Source organism: Poecilia formosa, unplaced genomic scaffold, assembly GCF_000485575.1.
Source record: "Poecilia formosa unplaced genomic scaffold, Poecilia_formosa-5.1.2 Scaffold290, whole genome shotgun sequence".
In the NCBI taxonomy this organism is placed as follows: Eukaryota; Metazoa; Chordata; class Actinopteri; order Cyprinodontiformes; family Poeciliidae; genus Poecilia; species Poecilia formosa.
In genome coordinates this window covers 567154-590173 of record NW_006800229.1, presented here as the reverse complement: position 1 = coordinate 590173, position 23020 = coordinate 567154, and the positions used below count along the sequence as shown (strand labels likewise).

At 38.7% G+C, this 23020-nt stretch overlaps 1 protein-coding gene across 2 annotated transcripts in view; it reads left to right on the top strand.

Moving 5' to 3' along the window:
* Positions 1 to 23020, top strand: part of enox2 (ecto-NOX disulfide-thiol exchanger 2) — a 194778-nt gene that overhangs the window by 47445 nt on the left and 124313 nt on the right. The window contains exon 1 of one of the 2 annotated variants that reach the window (XM_007571932.2): positions 6286 to 6655. The exons of the other annotated variant lie outside the window; for it this stretch is intronic. Coding sequence (XP_007571994.1) covers positions 6634 to 6655 — 22 coding nt within the window. The 5' untranslated portion in view covers positions 6286 to 6633. Of the gene's footprint in view, positions 1 to 6285; positions 6656 to 23020 lie in introns of those variants that run through there. 2 annotated transcript variants of the gene reach the window in all.

Here is a 23020-nt window from a genome sequence, read left to right as displayed (position 1 = left end):
GCCCTTGTTAAACTTTTACTGCTATTGTTGATTAGATGCAGCTTTAATTTAATATGCACTAATTAAATTTGAATTATTGATTATATATGATCTTCCTTTTAACTAACTAAATGTGTTGCACTGGAGATTTAGTTTAAATGGGATTTCTGTGTTTCCGCTTTATTACATGAAACTAATATGACTGGGCTGATTGGAGTCATGATAAACACATCGGATGTTTAATATCCAGGTTTTCATTGGACTCAACGAAACTCGGATGTCACCGAAAGCACTCGCTCTTCTGACTGTAAAAGCAAGCAAGGCTGCTTTCATCTTTCGCAGAACAGAGCCTGAAATTAGCGTTTCATTTGAATGTTTTGCTATACAAAGCTGGCCACGGAAATAACATTGTTGTGAAAATAATAATAATAAAATAACATAAAAAATCAAGACATCAGACAAACATCGTTCCCCACGGACACCAAAATTGAATGAGAGCATGCACTGGCTGTTACTCATTATGACGGGCTGACAGGGGTAAGTAATTGAATTTGCCTGGAAAACATTCACTTTATTTTCTGACAAACATTTTTGGGTATTTGAAAAAAGAGCAACAAGACAGTCTGATTTGAGTTGGTTGCGTTGTTTTTTCCCCTATCCTGAATACTAAATGAAACATTTAAAAGCCGTGGTTGATAGGAAACCGTGTCTTCTGATGCCTTGTTGTACAAATTGTCCAAACTTTCTGTACGTTATGTTCCGTATGCTATTTTTCATGACCTATTTTAGCTTGTGAAGCTGTTAGTTTAATCATCCAATATTTTTCAAAGCCTTGACATAAGCGCCCATATTTTAGCATAAACTTTCTGAGGTGTTTCCAAATATCCAGCATGGAACATATTCTCCATAATAGATATTATGGTACTGGGTTGCCTGCCTCTAAATGCTGCAGCTTCGCCTCCGTTAGTCTTCTGGAAACTATCAAGTTTGATTTTGAGCTTCAGGATTTGTGTAAAAGCTGGCAAGATTTCTGAACAATGGTGGGTGCAATAACAAATTAAGTCAGGGGAAAAAGATTGTTTTTTTTCCTTTTTTTTTTATCTGCCGCCTGTAGTTGAGATTCTTGTTAAATTGTTCCAAGACAGGGTGGCTGACAGGCAGCAGTGTATTTTATTGTGATATTTTTCATATTCAAGCTAAATCTTGAACTGCATACACTGCATATCCTAATCAGTCTAATGGAAATCTCATGAAGCATTCTTCAATCAATCCATCGTCTGATAATATAAAAATATGGCACAAATACACACCGAGGTAGATAGACATGACTATCTACCTAAGCTCAGATCCTAGTCAAAATAAAGAAATAATAACAGAACCAACCAGAGGCCCAGATGGCAAAAAAAAGAGGCCACCAGTCCATCACATGGCAACACAGAGACAAACAGGAGAAGCAACAATGCACACACACTTTTAGAAAGAGCAGCTGATCTAACAGTCATGTTTTCGAACTGTGAGAGAAAACGGTTCGAGAAGCACAGGGAGAACATGCTAACAACCACAGGCCGAGTTTTGAACCCAGGATATCTTTGGTGCAAGGCAACAGTTCCACCAACAGCAGCCATAACATGTTAAGCCATACTTCCAAAAAGAGTTTTTCGCTTAAAAGCTTAAATGAGTATCAGCAAAGAACAAAGTTGTAATTTCTATGAATACTGGAAACCATCCTCAGTGCTTCCCACAGCGGCTCGGGAACCAGTGAGAACGGAGGGAGGAAGAGTGACTGAAAAGGCCAAATATTCATGAAATTTAAACAAAGATTTAAAATTTTAACATTTTCCCGTCTTGTTTGAAGATAAGTGACATGAAAAGTCACTTGTTTTTGACGCCTCTGGCTCTCCATACTGGAGTGCATGTACCTATAGTGCTGCATCATCTACAGGGACGCCAGAGGTTATTTACTGGGAGCAAAGGAAAGAGAGAGTCATGTTCCAAAAAACAACTTAACAATCCCACAAATTTTAAACGACATTGTGAGACTGAAAAATTCAGATGGAGTGCAAAACCATAACTACAGTGTCAGGATGCCTCACAGCTAAATTCTGTTGCAAAGAATATAAATATGATATTTGCTCCTGCTGATAATTTACCAACACTATGTTGTGGAAAAAAAAATCAATTGTTAGGTGAAAATCACTGTCAGCTTTATCTTATACCATGTGGACGATATGAGATCATGATCAAAAACTCATAAACAGGTCAAATTAAAGCTCCAACTGAAGCTCAGAGTCTGTGTGGGTTCTGTCAACAGCCACACATCAGTTTTATGTGGAGGACAAAAAAAATCCTAAACACTGGAGGCAGTCTGGCTCCTGAGCAGCTGCAGAAAGCAATATCTAACCTTGAGCGTGAAGCCCAGAGAGGTTCATAAGCACTTAGAATAAAGACATAACATGACCATCAGATTATTAAAGTCATAATGACATAAACTTATAATTAAGTGTCCCAGTGTAATTCCAAAACATTGTGAGAAGAGAAACATCAAGGAAATTATAAAACAAAAACACAAATAAATTACCAGATTAAAAATAACAACCTTTCTCCAGGTATTAAACATAGTCTTCTTTAAGCTGACATGTACATGTTTTTTTTTTATTATTATTATTGAACTGATAAAGAATTGTAATCTTAAATCTCATGTTTTCATTAGCTTTATTTTTAACCATTAACTATTATGTCAAAAAATGAATGCAACACAGGAAGGATGGGGTGCAAAATGTAAATAAAATGACTATATGATTTTGAGGAAGATTTTAAACTGTTCTAAATCTTTTTGATTAAACTCAAAGGAATCATCTTCAAGTCAGTCAGTCTTTGAAAATAACTGATGTCTAAACATTTTTTTTTAATTATAGATTGCTTATTATGGCATTTCTGTAGTCAGATTTTTTTTTCTTTTTTTAGGAAAAAATAAACAAAACCATGACTCCTAATCCCGGAGCTAACCAGATTGTGGATTTTGTGAAACGTTCCACCACAAGTTTACTTATGAGTCTTTGTAGATACATTTCAATAGATTGCTTTCCTGTCAAAGAATGATAAAATGGCTTTCCAAAAACCTTTAGGCTTTTCTTCAGTCTTTGAAGAAACTAGTCATAGATGCATAAGTTGATCCAGTAATCACTTTACCTCTTAAAGACTGCAGCTGACAAAATGCCAGGTGGGTTTAATCGGAATAGAAGAAATGCGTTCTGATTAAACTTCCTTCAGATTCTAAAACAACTACACAATTTGCATCATCTTTGAAAGGTGCATCAATAAAATAAACTGCAAAAAAAGTGCAGTTTTCTGTGAAAGACACTAAAATACAAGAAATGTAAAACATCACAAGTAGGTGAAATAAGCTGGAGTCTGCTACCTCCTTTTCAGATTTAATGCGTTTTAAATTGCGCTCTTCCTCTGCAGTGCTTTCAAGCAGCCAACTGAAGAATTACAACCACCATCTGTTCGTGTTGATGTACATTAATTCACATTTTCTCTTTCACATTTTTGGCAATTTGCATTAAAACTCACTCGGTGTTTCTAAATGTGGCTAATTTACCTTTGGGTCTGCTTCAGTTTATGTAGTGTCATGTTATTGTTGCATGAAGTCATTTTAAGTCTGAACTTGTGTGTTCGCAGATGGAAATGGTCACTTTAGAGGACTTTTCCCAATGCAGACAAGTGCTGGTGTTATATAGCTGACCAGAGCTTGAACATGCAAGGTAGTTTTGATTTTTAGAATGTTTTAGTACAACAGCACTGTTTTTTAAATTAAATATTGTTGAACAAGGTGTCAAAATGACTAAAATGAGTGAGTTGTAAACTCATCTGACATTGTGTTGACATTAAATGTTTCATGAATTATTCATATTAAGAAGTCATTGTCTCTGCACAAGCAGTTTTTGAGGCAAGAATAAAGGAGCCAGCTGACCGCCATGCTGATACACGAGATAATGTTCCCATTGATATTTTGCATGTCTCAGTACACAGCTAGTGCCTAATTATGGAAGCATAATAGCGTTTGCTCTGCTGTTTTTCTTGTTTAATTAATCTTTTGACTGAGCGTTGATGAAGCCTTGTTCATTTTGCTTTTATCTAATGTGTTGTTCACAGTATGAAAACAGCATAGCATAAATGTTTGAGTGAGGAAGATATTAATGCTCAAAGAAACACATTTGATGTAAAATTAGAAATGGCTGAATGTAGGTATTATTATTAGATCATTACAAGAGGCAGGACTGCTGACTTAATGCATTGGAGTAAGCTTTCTTATCAGGTACTCTAATTCACTCATACAGATGTTTATGTTGGAATGTAGTAGGTGTGGTACTACAAGCTAGTTCTTCACTGCTGATTTGACATTTTGCTACTATTTGCACCATTTCACCTGAAGATGAGGACTTTTTATTTTATTAAAACAGCCTAATAGTTCGTCCTCAAGCTTCTCACAATAGTTTGCTGGATGTTTGACCCATTTTTCCAGACAGAACTGGCAAAAAATTGGATGGTAGAATTATTATTTATCTGGAAGGTCCATTGTGCCCAAGCTTTACCATGTTTAGTAAAGTCTTGAGATTTTGCTTCAATATTTCCACATAATGTTTTTTTTTTCTTAATATTACCATCAATATTATAAAGTGAACCAGTTCTTCATGCAGCAAACTCCAACGGGACATGATGCTGCCACAATTAAGATGGTGTTCTCAGAATTAGAACCTTTTTCCTTTGTTCTGCAAATATGAAGACGGCAATTATTATTTGAACATTTCAAATTTAGTTTCATCACATAAATGTCATTCTTTTTTACTCAGTGCATTTGTAGAATAATATCATCTGCTTGCTTGTGATGAAATGGCTTCTTCTTCTCTGAGTGGTCTTTCAGCCCATGTTAGTAAGAGGGCTTGCTTCACTGAATATAAATGCACTGCCAGTACAAGTCAACATCTCACAAGGCCTTTTTTGTTCTGGGTTTGCTTCACACATTTTGCACCAAAAACACATTCATCTTTTGGACTCCGTCTATTCCCTGATGGGGCCGATGGCTCCATATTTCCATCATGTTTATACTCGTACGTAATTGTTTGACCAGATGAAGGCGGCACCAGCTGAAAATTGTACCCAAGGATGAATCAGACTTGTGGAGCTGCACAATTCCCTTCCTGCCATGTTGCTGGATTTCTTTTGATTTTTGCAAGATATTTTTTTTTTATTTATGAACCTAACTACAGTATGCTTTTTTTTTGTTTGTTTGTTTGTTTGTTTGTTTCATGACATAGTGTTGTCCATTTCAGTTTTTAAGACCCAAACCAGTTTTAATCACAATTTTTTGGGTGAATTGAGGGCTATAATATAAAAAAAGTAATTTAAGTGAATATTTTTTGATGCCACAAAAATATATAATCTTCACCAAAGAACATTTAAAGAACATCATGCACTTCCACCAAAGACTAACATTAATGCAACATAATCCTTTGTGTTGTCCAGCGCTTCAGCCTTTTCCAATTTTTATTTTTGAAAAATCAGAGCTGTATGGGAGCTCTACTAGTGATTTCTGAGTGACCCGAGGCAGCTTGTCTTTAGCTTGTCTTTGCTCGTTTGTGTGAGGAATGCTTTGTGAAAGCCACACTTTTTCCTTCCACCAAACTTTATTAATTTGCTTGGATACAAGACTGTAACCAGTATCTTCTTTAACAATGACCTAACAGTGACTCTCTGCTGAACAACTGTCAAGTCAGCAGTCTTCCCGATAAGATTAAAAACATGTGGTAAATTAGACTTTCACTTTTCAAATTGGTTTAAAATCACATTTAAATGATGAACTACTTATTGTCAAGCCAGGACTTGACATCTTTTAGAGGGTATTTTAATGCCTTTTCAAATTAAACTTTTTGTTATTTTTGCTTACACAGATCAGTGTGTAGATCATGGTTCAGAAATGAGAGGAAAGGGATTTTACCACAGTCTGCATGTTCAGCATTTTACACTGAAACGTTGATTTCTATGCTTCTCCTCCTCCAACTGGCAAACTATTGAATGACACCTTTTACAGAAGAGCTGCCAGAAGTTTTGGACACATAGCCGACATTTATTTGTCCCATTTCATGCAAACACCACTTGCCAAAAATTCTTATTTGTCCGAAAAGCATGTCGGGGCTGGGCTAAATGAATTGGATTTGCCTGGGGAGGACTGGGGAACCTCGAAAGCAGCATTATTCCTTTGCTCTTCACTAACTCACGAACGCGCCTCGCCTCATTACCGCAAGGTGGGATAGAGTAGGTGCAAAGCGTTTGTCGGCACCAGCTGGAACAACGGAACAGTGTCGCCTGATCGCTGTTCGCGCGCACCAAGCGAACTGTTCGGCTACATCCGGCGAACCGGGCACGTCCAGAGGGCGGGCTTCGCCTGCCGTAGTCAAAAAGGGTCCCGCTTCGACTGGCTGCTCTCATTGCAGTCCAGTCTGCCGAGCGGAGCACAGCGGAGCGGACTGACAGAGAAACCAGACCCGGCTCCATTCAAGGATTTTTTTTTTTTTTTTTTTTTTTTTTAAACCTCCTACAGTTCGTCCTACAACACAGGACCGATAAGGACTCGCACCTCGCCTTCCGTGGAAAATGTTCCTCTTGCAGTACACGGGTACATTATTTTCCAAGTTTCATCCTACTCTCGCTGGCTGTTTTCCTTCGGTGTCCTCTTCCCGTGCTGTGTTGATAACGGGGGGGTGTTATTGTCACACTGCTGCAGGCTACAGCGTGTGTCACTGCACGCCTCTCACCGCAGCGTTTCGGGACATTTATGTGCGCATCTTTGTTATTCTGGTGTAAGTTATAACTGCGAGCCAGAGGATTCACTTGCCCGAAGTGGTCGGGCGTTTTCCAGCTGTTGAGACCGCAATGCAAGAGAGCAGGGCAGCCTCTCGGTCTCAGCGTGGCTGCGCTGTTATTTCTCTTCTCTTTGGGGCTTTTTGATGTGGAATGATCTGATTTATGATGGTAGATAATCATGAAAATGTCCCCACTCGCATTATCTCAGCCGTCTCCAGCTGCTGGTTTTGAATGGAAGTTTTAGGAAATGACGCCTGATCTCTGCTGTAAGATGTTGCATATTTCTCACCTCCCGTGGGGATCCTGTTTCTGAGAGGCTGCATTAGTACATCATGATCGACCTCGGTTAGGCACATTAAAGTAGACAGGCCCATCTTACAGGGAGTTCTTTGCTTCATAAATACAAGGACTTTGGTTGGTTTTGTTGTGGGATTTCCGTGTCATTTATTCCTGAATCACCACAACTCCATAAGTAGCTCCCTTTTTAAAAAAAATGGGTCATTTTCTCTGGACTCCCAGGATCTAATTAAGCGAGGATGATGTTTTTGAACTCTGGCATTAACCTGCTTACTCTGCTTTATTCTGGCACTCTGTTCTGCAGCTTGCTCTGTTTATGGTCATGGTAAATTTAACTCAGATGTCCCACCGCTTTTCTTTATTCCTATGTTGTTTATTTATTTGGCTGTTGTTTTGTGTGCTCACAGTGTAATTACTGCCTTCCTTAAGCTCATAAAAGCAAAGCCTTGTCAAAGAAAACTCTCACGGCTATAATTTCCCACTTCTTTTACTGCATCACTAATTAGCCCTTATATATTCTCATCCTTTTGAGCATTTAGAAATTTACTTCTCATTTCTCAGCCAAAAGCAACGATCAACTCAAACCACCTGCAGTAAAAATATAAATGAAACACTCGCGTAAGTGTTTGCATTAAGTCCTTTCAGTCATTTTTGCACTTGAGGTATTTTATGCTGAATGTCAAGGTATTTTTACAACTCAATCAGCTTGATTAATTGGAGAGTTTTGGATCGAACTTGGATGCTGATCTTAAGGGCTTGAGACTTGTGGTGTAGCACTACCAAGGTTAGTCCAGGAAATCCTTTTAATGAGATGCAGGGGAAAGTGCCTGGCAGTTGCTCCGCTCTGCTATTTCCTTTGGCTGAAAGAAATCTGTATATTCTAATGAAAAAGTTGAATTTAGATCTTTAGAAAGATTTTCTTAGTCATTACATGGAAACAAAAGAAGTGCCTCTTATCACTTTTATTAAGACAAGCAAAGAGAAGATTGAAAACTGGCAACTAGAGCAGCTAGCCTGACTACTCACTTCAAAAATATAAAAAGGCATAGTATTCTGTGATTTAAGTTCTTGAAAGATGCTTTTGTATTAAAATCAAAGCAAAAAGTGATTAAGTATAATATCCTTATAAATGTACCACATATTATGGTATATTATATCTGCAACAGATAACTGTTGCTCTGTTGTTTTAAGTGAAAGCAGAGCATAATATCTGCCTGCTATGCTGTTTTTTGTAGGTTAACCAGTGAAAATGTGGTATTTTAACTCAAGGTTATCATAGTGTGAACATCTAATATTGTTTCATGCCTGCTTGTGAGTTTTCTTGCTCTCTGTTTGGATGGTTTTCATTTTTCCCCTCATACGTGTTGCTAATCGTACGCAGACGGAGCTTGGTTTCCTCCCATCCAGAGGCGCAAACGCGCTTCGAATCAAATTGAGTGAACGGAGGTTGAGTGCCTCCCCGTGACCACTGGGAGGGAAAAGGTCCATCAGGCCTAGTGACAGCAATTTACCTCCGCACGGCTGCAGTTCCCTCTGATCAACTGGCGCAGCATCTTTAGATTGCCTTTAATGCGGTGAGAGGAGGGAAGCTCTTTGCTTAGATCTGTCAGCGAGATGAGATTTTAAGGTTTTACATGCAGCGCTTGAGCAGAAGCTTAAATTTTTCAGCTCTGCTTTGGCATAGGAAGGTGGTGCTGCAGAACAAATTTAGATTTTATGCAGAGCAATACTTTATAATACACAGAGAGATGTGGAAACTTTTAGGAAAGTTTTAATTGGCCGCTGCTTGACTGTTTGAGGTTATCGAGTGGGATTCTCACTGCAGAAGTGGTTTAAGGGAAGACAAAAGAGAAGTGGACAACTTAACAGAAATAAGACTCACCAGCTGCTTGCTAATTTCTGTTTTCTTCAATCAAGCTACGTCAGTGGCAGCGTTAAGTCCGTGGTAATGCATGTAATTGACGACTGCTCTGCCTTTTTGGGATTGTTGAATGGATTTTGAAAGCCTGAACAGCAGCAAACCCTAATGTCATCATGGATAAAAAAGCTGTAATCTTAGTGTTTTTATGAACGTGGTCGAAGCTAAAAGTAATGCACTCTAGCCTGTCAGAAGCATTTTCTTCTGATTTGTTGAGTTTTTCTGGTTCTTGCAAAAAGCAAATGTGCCAGCAGAATCCAGACCAGCATGATTTATTCATCTGTGTGTCACAAATAGAAGCTATTTACCGACTGCCTGCCCATCGCTATTCTGCTCGGCTGTTGTCACCTGACAGCTCAAAACCGAGGTGACAGATAGGTAGGAGATACTTTAGGTTTCTTATGAACCAATTTTTGCACTCAAACGAATGCCATCTACTTTGAAAGCTTTGGCAGAGTTGTATGCAGTTAGTTATACTAAACTAGTCAGGGTGAACTATTTCATACTGGCAAGAAAGATTTGTTTTTGGAGGGTATGTGGATTTTTTATTTTTTTTTTTTATTTTTGGCATACAACATGTTGACTAAGTTTTTCAACAGCTTGAGTTTTTTTTAAATAAATGGATCTTAGTCAGTCTCTCGTAGTGCACAGGCTGTCTCTCTGGATTCAGAATGGGTTTTATGAAGTGTTTCCTTCAGCAGATAGTAAAAAAAAGCTAATGCCAATTGCAATAAAAACATAATTAAAGTACAAAGTTGGAGGAATTTTTGCTTTTGCTTCTGAAAACATTTCTATAGGATGTCTTTCTGTTGAGTAGATGGCTAATATATATGGAGTAGATTAAACTGTTTTTATCCCTCTGCAACTAAATTCATTTGGATTTGGTTATATTACCTTTTAAAGTCTTGCAAACTTCAAACCTCTCCTGGACCAAGCATACAAAGGGATTTTTGGCCCAGAAATCTTTATCCAATTTAAATGATGCCACTAAAATGTAGAAATGCAACAGAATTTAACCCAGTCCTGTACCTTTGGATTCATGCTGTCATAAATTGTGCAGATACTTTTTAAAAAACACAGCTCTACTACTATTTGACTAAATTTAATTGATCTTTGGGAGGTTGAAGCCAACTTTAATTCTTCACAGAAGTAAGCCAAAGCTATGAACACCAACCAGATGCTTGTCATTCTGTCCATCTCTTCACTATTTCTGCACAGAGTTGGTTGATGGCAGCATCCCTGAGTAATGCTGTTTGAAATTACTCCACAACGCTGGAGTGTGTTTAGTGGCAAAGGTTTTTTCCCAAGTCTATGTGTGTCATTGATTAATGTGACATTAGTTTCTCGTGGTGTGTGGTCTAATAGCTCACTGTTCATTCATATCCAACTCTAACTTTTTACAAATGTTAATGTTTCGATGTGGTCACACACCTAAAACACCTCACTTTAGGGAGAACTTTTCTTTGATTACAAGGTTATTTCCGAGCTGATAGTCATGACAAAGACAATGTTGGTTTGTTTTGGAGTTTTTTTGTCCATTGTGGATATCTTCACTCATCTTTAAATAATCTGTCGATGGTTGTTGTGTGTCTTCCAACTTTTATAGTTGACGAGTTCTAGGTCTGTAGTGCTCATGGCAGCAGGTTGGAGTAGCTCTGTTAAATTTGTTCTGATTTGTTCTTTTTGTAGATTTTTCTTTGTAGTTATTTTGGTCAGAGGCATTGCTTCTTTGGACAATTATTCCCTCTGGTTTCGATGCTGTGCAGCTAAGCGATTGTTGCTCACTGTTTTTTACTCCGACAGTGGTTATGATGCATAACCGTGGCAGCACGATGTTTTTGGTGGGGGGTTTTTTCAAGCCAGAGCAGCTGATTAGCATCTCAAAAGCTCAGATTGTACCGGAACTACAAACCCAAATCCAAGAGGAGTTGAAAAGGAGGCTTCATGGATGCAGAACAGGACCAGAGCGCAGAGAGAGAAGGAGAAAGCTAAGACCATCTCTTCTATTGATCGTTATAGGCAAGACAGCAGAGGGATGTTAAAGAGAAGATTGTAGTCTCCACCATCTCTCTGCCCAGCTTTCTGACCACATGAACAAGCAGAGGTTTTAAGAGGCGCGGCAAAGGCAACTGAGGTGGATTAGCAGCAATTGCTAACAACTAATAGTGTCAATCAGAACATGTTACTCAGAATATTGTCTCTGCGACCTGGAAATTGAGCTGTTAGCATGCTATGACAGTCATGTGACGGTCATACAGCAACATTTTTCAGTCAGAGGCTTTTATTGATATGTTGAAGGACTGACCGCTACTGGAGATAGCATCACCATCCACAATGAAAGGAGTTATGACAATAACTTGCGTTTTCAAGACATTCATCATCTTAAAAAAATTAGTTTAACATTTTAACTAATATTCTATTAGTGATTGAGAGCCACCAAATGCTAAATGTGCTCTCAAAGTTGTAAAAGGGAAATTTTACTGCTTTCTTGGTGGTTGTACACACCACCAGCAAATACAGNAGAGGAGTTGAAAAGGAGGCTTCATGGATGCAGAACAGGACCAGAGCGCAGAGAGAGAAGGAGAAAGCTAAGACCATCTCTTCTATTGATCGTTATAGGCAAGACAGCGAGGGATGTTAAAGAGAAGATTGTAGTCTCCACCATCTCTCTGCCCAGCTTTCTGACCACATGAACAAGCAGAGGTTTTAAGAGGCGCGGCAAAGGCAACTGAGGTGGATTAGCAGCAATTGCTAACAACTAATAGTGTCAATCAGAACATGTTACTCAGAATATTGTCTCTGCGACCTGGAAATTGAGCTGTTAGCATGCTATGACAGTCATGTGACGGTCATACAGCAACATTTTTCAGTCAGAGGCTTTTATTGATATGTTGAAGGACTGACTGCTACTGGAGATAGCATCACCATCCACAATGAAAGGAGTTATGACAATAACTTGCGTTTTCAAGACATTCATCATCTTAAAAAAATTAGTTTAACATTTTAACTAATATTCTATTAGTGATTGAGAGCCACCAAATGCTAAATGTGCTCTCAAAGTTGTAAAAGGGAAATTTTACTGCTTTCTTGGTGGTTGTACACACCACCAGCAAATACAGCATTGAAACTGTTGTTTTGTCTTTTTTTAGAAAAGATAAAGAATTAAACATAAAAAAAAACTGTGCTTTAAAGAACTGATGTTTCGTCTTGTTTTGACAAATTTAAGCACGATAGATTCTGAGAAAGAGCTACAGTGGTTTATATGTGCGAGAAAGCTGTAAAGTAGCTCTAAATTGGAAGCAACTTGAGCTTTTCATTGTTGCTTGTAAATGTGCAACTGTTGAAGTACGGTCAAAGTAAATGGTTTCTACTCAGATCTCCATAAATTTGGAAAGATTTCAAGAAAAAACATAAAAGGGCAAGGTGTGTAGGAACCCTGGAGAGAAGTGATTTAGTTTTTTCTTCCCCCTTTATTCCTGATTGTTTGTATCCTAAATCTCAGAAACTCTTTTGCTGTACTTTGAGGTTTACGCTGCTATTTCGTCCTACAAGTAGAGATCTTTATTTCTCAATTGAAAAGTTTCTTTTATCAGAAACAAAATGTTGCTGTGGGTGCTGTTGTGCTGTAGAGCAGAAAAAAAATCTGTATTTGGTCTCTTTATATCAAGAAACATTTAAATTTCTTCCTTAGAGACGGTTTACAAATTTCTAAACCAGGAATAAAACATTTCTGTCATCTTTCCCAAGATAATTGGCAGCTTTTATTTATTTATTTATTTTTTTTTGTAAAACCTCATCCCATATGTTGTGTTTCTGATGAATTTGACTGGCTTCTTGTTGGTTCTAGATTTGTGTAGGTAATTGTCAGGGTTTTATCTGCTAGTTCCTGTGTAACGTTCACCTGCAGTCATCTGCAAAGGTATTCACATCCACACCTTTTTATCTTTGGTTTAGGTATTTTGCAATTAAGTCTGTTATGTGTTAGACACTTTTATTGAGGCCCCTTGAAATTACAGCAACAACCCCCTTGTCTGTAATAACTTTATACATGTCGAAAATGAAATTTCAGCCTTTTTTTCTTCTCAAAGCAAATTTGAAGTCTTTCCACAAATTCTTGACGACATGTAGGTCTTGCTACCTATAACGCATTTAATTCCAAGTTTGCCAGTCATAGCGATGTCTCATCCTGGGGATGATGTGTTCAGGGTTAGTTTTCTGCTTGGTGCTTTGCATGTCGGTCAACATGTTCAGTATTGATCTCAATTCTCCTTCTCCTGAACTCAGTGTCACAATGTATAGTGAGATGTCCAAATCTTAGATACTGTTTTGTTTTATTTAGGTGTGTCAGAGTAAATAGGGACTGATGTACAGGGATCCCACTGTATGACTTTCCCTCCTCTTCATAGTTCAGTAGGTATGAATGTCTCCTTAAGTACCTTCTGGCTTGGTTAAAATTGTCCATTCTTAAACATTAGTATTCTTAAAGGGAATCTAAAACCTACCCAGGTTAAAGAAATCTATGATAGCTGGTGTAGAAGATCCCTGGGAGCAGCAATAATGCTTGCAGCAGCAGCACTTGAACCTGCCATCTGGTATTGAGTCTCTAAGAGCAGGAGAGCTCAGCAGCCTAGAGGCAACCGACTCTCAGGCTCCAGCCGTATCAGCGGGGAGAGCTCTTCATTTCTAATCACTTTCACGATAAGTCACCACGCAAAGAACCTTGAAATCGGAGGTAAGGAATTTGAAAAGCAAGTTTTTAGCCACATGAAAGAAGAAGTGAGCCATTACAGCCTTATTCTGCATTTGCTTTATTTGAGCATGTGTGCGAGGATGGATTTCGACTGCAGTGCAGCTGTGTTGAAACCCAGCTAATGGTCCATTTAAGCGGTGGAAGAAAGGAGACACAATTTGAAGAAGCTGGATTATGCTGATCAAATGAAGTTGTTGTGCAACTGTCTGTTTTCACAATTCATCTCAAAAGCACATAATTACTGCTTTTCTTCGATCAACAACAATGGTATTGGCATCAGTTCTGAGAGTGTCGAGTCTCAAAATCTGCCGGAACTGTTCAAGAGATTTTATCTTCAGAGATAAAGTGGTACTTTGTAACATATTCGTTTCTCATTTTCATTGCTTATTAGCATTAGCAGTGATCATAAATTCCAATGTTGCATATTAATGTAGTAGTGATGAATAAGTTAAGGCTTCTTTTGTGATGATTTGACCCACTGATACCGTTTTCTGGTAGATTTACAATTTTTCTTTTGGGACAAGTTTAAGAATTGCACTCGGAATATTGTTTTTTCTAAGTAAGAAGTCATTGCTTATTTATATGAGGATAAGAGGCAATATCCCAGCAAGAGCATTTAATGTAAGAAAGGATTTTGCTGTTAAAACAAAATGACTACAGAGTTGACATTTTAACCTGGTTTCAGAACATTGTGATCACAGGGGTGCCGGGGTGTGTTCCCTCAATATTATAGAACCTTACTTTGACTTTTAAATTTCCAAAAAGGCTGGCAGAACCCAGTTTGGCCAGTAACCAGGATTCTTGTTATCTGCTGAAAGTCTTGCTCTCTCCCTCTCAGCCTGAATAAAACAGAGATTTGTGTCAGCTTGTCGTAGAGAATACAGTTTACTTACAAATGGCTTCTTAAATTGTGCTTCATGCCATTTCTTTTTTAACAAAGTTGAGTTTAACATTTAGGATGGTAAAATATACTGAAATGTAATAATCATTGCAGAAGTTTGTGAAGTACGCCTGATTATGTAGAGGCCTCAAGACTGTGTTTAACTGACTAAATATTACAGTGACATTTAAAATGCAAGTTCACAGCACTTCAAATAAAAAAAAGCCAATAATTATTCCACTTCAGCTTTTCGCAATATATTGTGCAGCCTTATCTCTAACATTGTTAAGCCTTTCAAAGTTTGAGTCTTCTTCTCCCAGCAATAGGGTTCACACTAAAGAGTGTTAGGACAAGGCAGGGTAAACAAAAAAATCAGCCAAATTGAATCCTTATCCAAAGACCTGGTGCATCTATATTTTTCTGAGAAAAATGTTCTTATTATTCTTTACAGTTTCCCTGGTTCAAAGTAGAAGATGAATACAATTTTACTTGCCAAAGTATTTATCTTTGTTGTTAGCGGATAAATGACTGAACTTAAGTTCAGATATACTGTTTACAACCTAATAGAAAACATTTTCAGCTTTAAGGTAGACCTTGGATGATCTTGTTTTTGTTTTTCTTTTTTTTTTTTAAGCAGTATAATTGTATAATTGTTTGAGAGCAGAAACCCTGTTTGGCTGTTAAGCCCTTGGAACTCAAATATTTGGCGACAGCCTTCAGAAATTGTGCTTAGGCATGTTCTTTTTCTAGTGAGACAATCCAGAGTGCAGGTACAGCTGTCACTGTACTGTTCTGGGCACATGTTAGATCGTCCCCTGGGATGTCCCACTTCAGTGCGTTTCTAGATAGGGGAGGGTAACTGTGGTTGAAACAAGACAAAAATGTTGTACTTGTCTGGTAGTAAGACAGTCTTAAAGACAGAAACATGCCTTTTTCTTCTTATTTTCTTGTTTTTTTTTTGTCCTTATTCAGCAGTTTCAAGTGAGTGTGTTACACCAGAAAGTATGTCAGATGATGGATCACCAGATACATGGAGGACAGTGCTAAATACTTATTTGGAGTTATTTTTTTCCAGTGTTGCTTAGGAGACAACATGTTATTGTTTTCTTGTATTTTGTAAGGATTATCTCCCTTAAGTTTACAGTTTAGGGATACTTTTGATGTATTGTGGATTCAATTGAGAGAGACCAGAATGTATTACAAAGAAATCTCTTGACATTTATAGCCCCTTTGCTGCTAAATTATGAGTATGAGTTGCTTCAGAGTCGACCCTCTTAGCCAAAGTTGTTTCACACGCTGATGTTGAACATTCTTCCCTCATACCTGAGAGCTTGGTTCAGTGGCTCGGATCAGAGAAAGAGGGCTGTCCAGAGATTGCCTGTCTGGAAAGCAGCCATCACTCCACTGTAATAGAGACTGAGAGGCCAGATTTATGTGGCTGTTACTTTAGGAAGAACAGATGGCTTAAGGGGGCAAAGGAGCAAAATGGTACCAAAATGGATGGACAGAATGTAACCAAGAATGCATTATTAAAAGGGCACCAGAGGTTCTTTGTATTCTCTCTGTCTTGTGGAGACATTTTGCTGTTCAGTTCAAATGAGAACAGGGACTGCTTTCATGGGGTGGTGAGTTGAGTTGGTCTGCCGGCCTATTAACTTCATATTCTGTTTCCTGTTTACATGATAGCTCAGCTCTCTGAGGGAATGAGGTTGCAACATTATGGCTAACCCAGGAATGTTCCATTTGCAGGACAGCTTTTGTGGCGACTCTGATTTCTTCTTTCTTTTTAATTTGCATCAAGAAACTTAAAGTTTCTCACTGTGCAGCTCTTTTTCATAAAATGTCACCAGAGCAGCTCTGAAAGGTTTGGTGTTTTGAGCTCAAAGGAAGCCCTGTAGTTGCGTTTGTACGGCAGTGAGCCTGGCTGGAGTCAGATCCCTGCTGTTGGATAAATGCAGGCTTTTTTCTGCTCTCAGCATATCTTACTGCCCAGTCGCAGGTCGGTCTGTAGCCTTATTTTCAGCCTCTTTCTGAGGAATGAGAGGTCAGCATTTAGAGGAGGATGATACAACACTGCTGTAACATTTTTACCCGGGAATGGGGTGTAGCTTTATAGATGGGCTCTTCAAATTATGGCTTTGTCTATTTTTGAAACATTGGAATGCATCTTGAGGTCAGCATTTGCATGAAATGAACGTCATCACAAGAGCAGATTTGAAGATTCAGTCAGGATCTTAATGTGTTTTCAGGGAATAAATGTCCAACAGTCCCTGTGTGAAAAGACTATAGTGTACGTCCCAAACAATTATTATTCCTGAAACCAAAACCCCCATCTGTCAGATTTACCGAATGTAATATTTCAGTTCACAGTTGGTCTTGTTTACCTTAAAGACTTGGGAACAGTCATATTCATTCACGCTTGTTTAGAAAAGTAGTCCCGGCTAAAGCTCAAATTACGCTCAGGAGAGTGTCAGCAGAATCTCTGAACATAATTTCAGACAGGATGATGCAGGAGGGAGGAGCACCTGTTCTCCTGCTTGTCTGGTATATGAGCGTAAAGTTATAATTCAGAGGAAAATATGTGACACGGAAAACGGCATCATTTAATGTTGCACATGAGGAGTATTTTTCTGCTCATTTAGTCTTTACGGTTGTCTTATTGTCCCTGAACTTGTTAGCATTTTGTTGACCCTTATAGCATAAATGTGTTTCAGAGGAATGGATCAACACAAAGTAGCACATAATTAGGAAGTATCAGCAAATGGGTACGAGTTCATGTTTCTTTTTATAAACTGTTACTTGCAACAAAATCTCCAAAGAGAAGCATGCAAATGCATTTTCATTTCCATGATGTTGTTTTATCACTACTGTTCACTAACAGGCCTTCACAGAACAGCCATATTTATATTGATATCAGAAATGCACACAGGTGGGCTTTAATTGGGTAATTTAATTTTCTTGGGGGGAGGGGTTAACAGAAGTATACTATAATATACTTGTATGCTTTAATTTTCAGACTTTTCCTTGTAAAAATTGCATGTACCATTGATCACTTTCATTCCACTCCACAGCTGTGTTCTTCTTTGTACTTTTGCGTTCTCAGAGTCAAAACCTACTTACCTCCTGTGTAATATCCTGCACTGCAACATGCCAGGTTAGTTGTTTCATAGATCAGTGATGGCGAGTATCTTTCAGATTGGATGCTGGGACCTTAAGGACATACGCTGACAATAGCTGACTGAACATTATGGAAGTGAACACAGCCATTACAGACGGGGACATAATTGGATTCACAAATCAGCCATGGCTCCAGGTTTATGGTGGCACTGGCCTTTATGGGTCATATTTCAGAAGCTGCTAGGCAGTTCATTATAGGAGACTTGGTGCAAACAAGAAATGCTGAATAAGACTGTGAGAGGAGCGTCTAAACTTGCTCTTTGTTGTTAAAAATATATCAGACGTTGGTAATTGTCATGTTGTTTTACTCCTGTGATACTTCCTATATAGTTTACAGGTCCATTTTGTGCATATTGTAAAACCTGCTGCTTTAAACCAGCCCGTCTGTACTTATCTATTATTTATTGTTCAGTTGTTGTCTCTGTTGACAAATAAAATGCTGTGTAACAGGGAGGCTGATGATATATGTATATGATGCATAAGTATTTGTAGGCTTGTGAGACTGTGTGGGAGGAATAGCTAAGGCGAAGTCTTTTCTCCGCCTCCCGTTCGGTGAGCTGGAGCACACTGCAGGTTCTCCGTCATGCTCCCCATGCTTGTCCCAACAGAAGTCAGAGTGGTGGATCGATATGAAGATTAATTATTGTGTCCACGTTGAGGGCTGCACCCAGAAAGTGCATTTTTCAGGCCTCTGGTGAGAGGCCAAATGCTCGCCCTGACGAGCGTGGAGCTGCAGCTTGTTAGTGTGGTCTGTGGACCGGAGCTGCCCTGAGAGTAAATTGGACTAAGCTCCAGGGGTAACGCAGTGAGGCTGAAGCTCAGCTTAGCAGCACCGACCAGCCTACCAGAGGTCCCACGGCGTTTTTCTCAGCCTAATATAACCACCTGGATATTAAGTATTAGGTTAACGCTTCTCCGAGGAATTGAGGGCTGAAGGATATCCAGTCAACTCTGCTGGAATGAAAAGTTTCTCCTGTGCTGCCGGTCTTAAAGTGAAACATTTCTTTATTTTAACTGCATAACTTGTAAATCTCATTTTACAGGCTTCCTACCCAGTCTGCAAGGAGATGTGGAGTTTTACTTGAGTTTTGTCCACGCTTGGATAATTCTGAAAAAAAAACAACAAAAAAAAAGACAAGGGGCTTGTGATAATAACAACATTTTGAGATGCCGTTCACTGTAAGAATTGTATTCTTCCTTCCATCCTTCCTCTCTTGTGACCTTTCTTTGTCATACCCCTTTCATTTCTCTCTTTCCTCACTTGCTTAACAGCGTATCCTCCTTTATTTCCTTTCTTGCAACTTTCCTTTCTTCGTCTTTCCTTGGGATCTTCCTTCTTTTCTTGTGTCCTTTTTGTATCCCCATCTTTCAGTCTATCTCTCTTTCCTTGTGACCTCCTTCTTTTATTACTTATATTTCCTGGTTTGTCCAGGTTACATATTTAAAGCTCTAAAGTCATGGTGAGCTGGAGTGTTTTTAAATGAACTCAAAGGACTCAGAACTCTGGAAGGTTGTCTGGTAAAATCTTACATTTTTAAATAAAAAAAATGTCAAAGCCTGGATTTTTAAAAAACAGCCTGTTGTTATGGACACATAAACGGACAAGAACTCTCGCTACAGTATATATGTTTAACCAGCCTGTCCCGCATTGAGATTATTTAGTGTTTGCACAGTTTATCAATATGTCTCTGTTGAAGCATATTGATATATTGTGTCTTAAAATGTCCAGCGTGTCACGCCGATAAATCAACAGCATGTGTTTGGGTGCAGGCCTGAGCTGCAGAGGCAGGGAAAAAATGGCCAACAGCAGAATGATAAATTTCCCTCCTGAAGGCCACTGGAGGATTTTAGTTTGTTGAAGACTTGTCGAAATCATGAACAGAACTTGAATCACTCACTATTGCTGCCAGATGCTAGGGTGATTACAATAGTCTAAGTCCTTGATTTGATCAAAGACTGTCAAAGCAGCATGCATTTCTCCTCTCGGTCCCTCTTAACAGACGTCTCTGAATAAATTGAAATTGGTCCAAAGGATTTGTTCTTTTTAGGGACTGAATTTGACTTATTCATGTTCATTTCATCATTATCTACTTTTTCAATTCGGTAATTTCATGCCAGCGTTTTCAAGTTACAAAAGGAAGATGTCTTGATAGATGAATTTTAAAATATGTTATGATTATAAAATTAACTTGGACTGTATTCAGGCTGTCAGGAAAACATGCAACTGCAATGCTATTGCTGAATATTCCAATTCAGCATCTATTACATACAACTTTTTCCAAGACATTTTCTTTCATAACAATGTCCCCACCTTTTTTTCCTGAGCTTTACCATCTCAGCCACTAAAAATACACAAACATCAAGTGTGCATCAAGGACAGTGAAAGCTCATCCAACAGGCCAGATATATCATTGGCACTTGAAGTGCAATGTCATACCAAATATTTAGGGATGCACTGAAATGAATATTTGGGCCAATATCAACATCCAGCGGCAACATTGCTGTTATATTTCCCAATATGGCTACCCTTACAACTCTGGGGGAAAAGTTCACATCGCTGTTATTGCTCCCCTTCTTCACTTGCATCCCCCTTAATCCTGCTGTGCATCACGATCACTGTTACATGCCCAAACAAATATTGCATGGCCAAACTCCTCTCAAAACGCAAACACACACAAATCACAACAAGGTCAAAATAAACTTTCCCTCATAGACTGATATTAATGTCAATATATTGCACTTCATCCCTGCAAATACTGCATGTTAGCTTTCTTTTGCTATTGCAACATGACACAAATTGGTATTTCTAGATTACAGTTACATCTAGACAATTACATCTTGGGCAACTCTGGACTCTGAATCAAACTTAATTTAAAAAAAAATCTGCATTTAGAATAGCAGAGTTTTGATGTATTGTACTGCCTCTGCTGGTCCAGAAGGAGGCGATAATGGTGGTATTTAGCTACATTAAATTCTAAAGAGGAAAAACTTAAGCTGTTCTAAGCTAAAGATTGTAACTTATGTTTCTTTGTTTCCGTGTACAATTCAGGGATTTCTTACAGACATTAAATTGATCAGCTTTTATTTGAGTTTTAATAAATAAAGAGAATAAACTGACATTTTTTAAAAATAATTCACCATACTTTGTTTTCATGTTGAGGCATAATTCCAAAATATGAAATTACTTGGAGTTCTTTTTGCTCTTCCTCATACTGTTGCTTTAATTATGCTCTCATATGACTCATTTACAGTGAAAAATATGCCAAGCAGCTACGGCCTTTGGTGTATTAAGTGTAAATATCACTGCACAAATGCAAATCATGCAGTACAGATTCATCACGTATTAAATAATCAATCTTTGCCATCTTGTGCTTGTCACAGCGTTTGTTGTTTCGTTTCCATTCTCATCACCTTGTACGTTAATTAGAGAGCCAGTACAGTTCCCAGTTTGTCTGGTCTGACATGTGATGGATGCATAGCTGTAACTAGGATAGACAGAAGAGAACATGAAAAGCTCATGGGAGAGAAGCTGGGCTCGGCCAAATCATAGCAGCTGGGCCAACCCAGTTACATGATCTATGGCGCTTCATTTGTTTGTTCTGTCTTGGTAATTAAACAAGGGGAGACCCACGCAGTGGTCTCTGGCTGATTGCTTCGTTTCTCTCCCCTAATCTTCCCATAAGACCACATAATTAATGGCGGAACGACAGGAGAGCCCCCAGCCCTTCTGTTAATTGAAGGGATTCATCTTGTTTACTCAACTTACTCCGTGTTTCTTTATTTTGGGCTCGGCCCGGGTGTCATCTCCGTGATCGTCAAAGATGTGGAGATTTGGCATCGGTCCGGATGTGTTGTGGCAGATGATGTCGTGACAAGTTCTGGCTCCGTTGGTAATATTGGAATCTAAAATTTAGCTCTGTTTTTCTGACTTGATGCTCATTGTTTCAGACACACTCAGAAGAAATTAATTCTTTTGTTTGTTTGGGCCCACATAGTTGAGTCAACTTGCAGTTAATCACAACCTGTGAGGCGGCGGCATGGTTATGTGCAGGATGTCACTGAAGACAGGTCCATGGAGATGGAAAGGGGCTTTTAAACATTAACAACACAAGCAAGATAAGATCCTTTCACGAGAAGGAAAAACCCTAGAAGGTGCCATGTGAAGCAGTTAAACCCATTTTATTGTGCTACAGACTTCCCTCCTTTTGATTTAGCTTTCCTGTGCTCTTTTTGACTGTAGATATTAAAGCATTTTATCTGTTTTCTTTCCCGGCTATTGACGAGTGTCGGCCTGAATGTGGTCTGTCGCGAGCACTCGCTAGACATGCAGCCTGCAGGTAAACAACTCTGGGGAAATGAGACCTATGCTCATTGTAGAAGTACTCCTGTGGGCAAAGAGCTGCTCAAGCAATATTTTGACAAAGACTTGTCAGCGTCTGCCTCCTGCCCAGACCTTCACAGGCCCACACCAGCAGCAGGTGATGTGGATACAGCTCCACTTAAGTGAAAATATCATTTTTAACTGAAATACTTGATTTGATGCAGAGTTGTGGGTAAAGAGATGCTACAGTACTTCAAGTATAGTTCTGAATGTAGAATGATGATACATGCAAAGATTTACCTTGATGGTCCAAAGAAGAAGCAATCCTTGAGAGCTGCATTCACACCAGCCCTGCTTAGTCCACTTTTAATTGATCTCTAGTTTCTTTGAGGCTCGGTACATTTGAGTGTGAATGCGCAATATAACTCTGATCTGCCTAAAATCCTAAGTCTTGCTTCAGTTGAAGTGGACTGTGGCAAGGTTTGAATTCATTTGTGAATGCAAGCGGACCAGAGACCGCTCCCAAAGCAGGAAGAGTAGAATTCTGGTAAATACAACAACAACAACAAAATGTGCAAATATATTGCTAGCTTAAGAAATCAAATCTGATGCCAGACCTTTTAGTTTACATTTTATGAAGAAGAAAGTTGGATCCATGTCTTATTCAGAGGGTTTTGTGTTGTTACCTTTCTTGGTTCTTGATGTCAGAAGTGAGGAGGTAAGCAGATTTTCTAAAGGTTTTGGTTCGTTTCACACTGTGCAGTGTGAAAGTAAACTGCATCAGCTGAAAATGCAACAAATGTTTTATTTTTTGTCTACAATCGAGTTTACCAG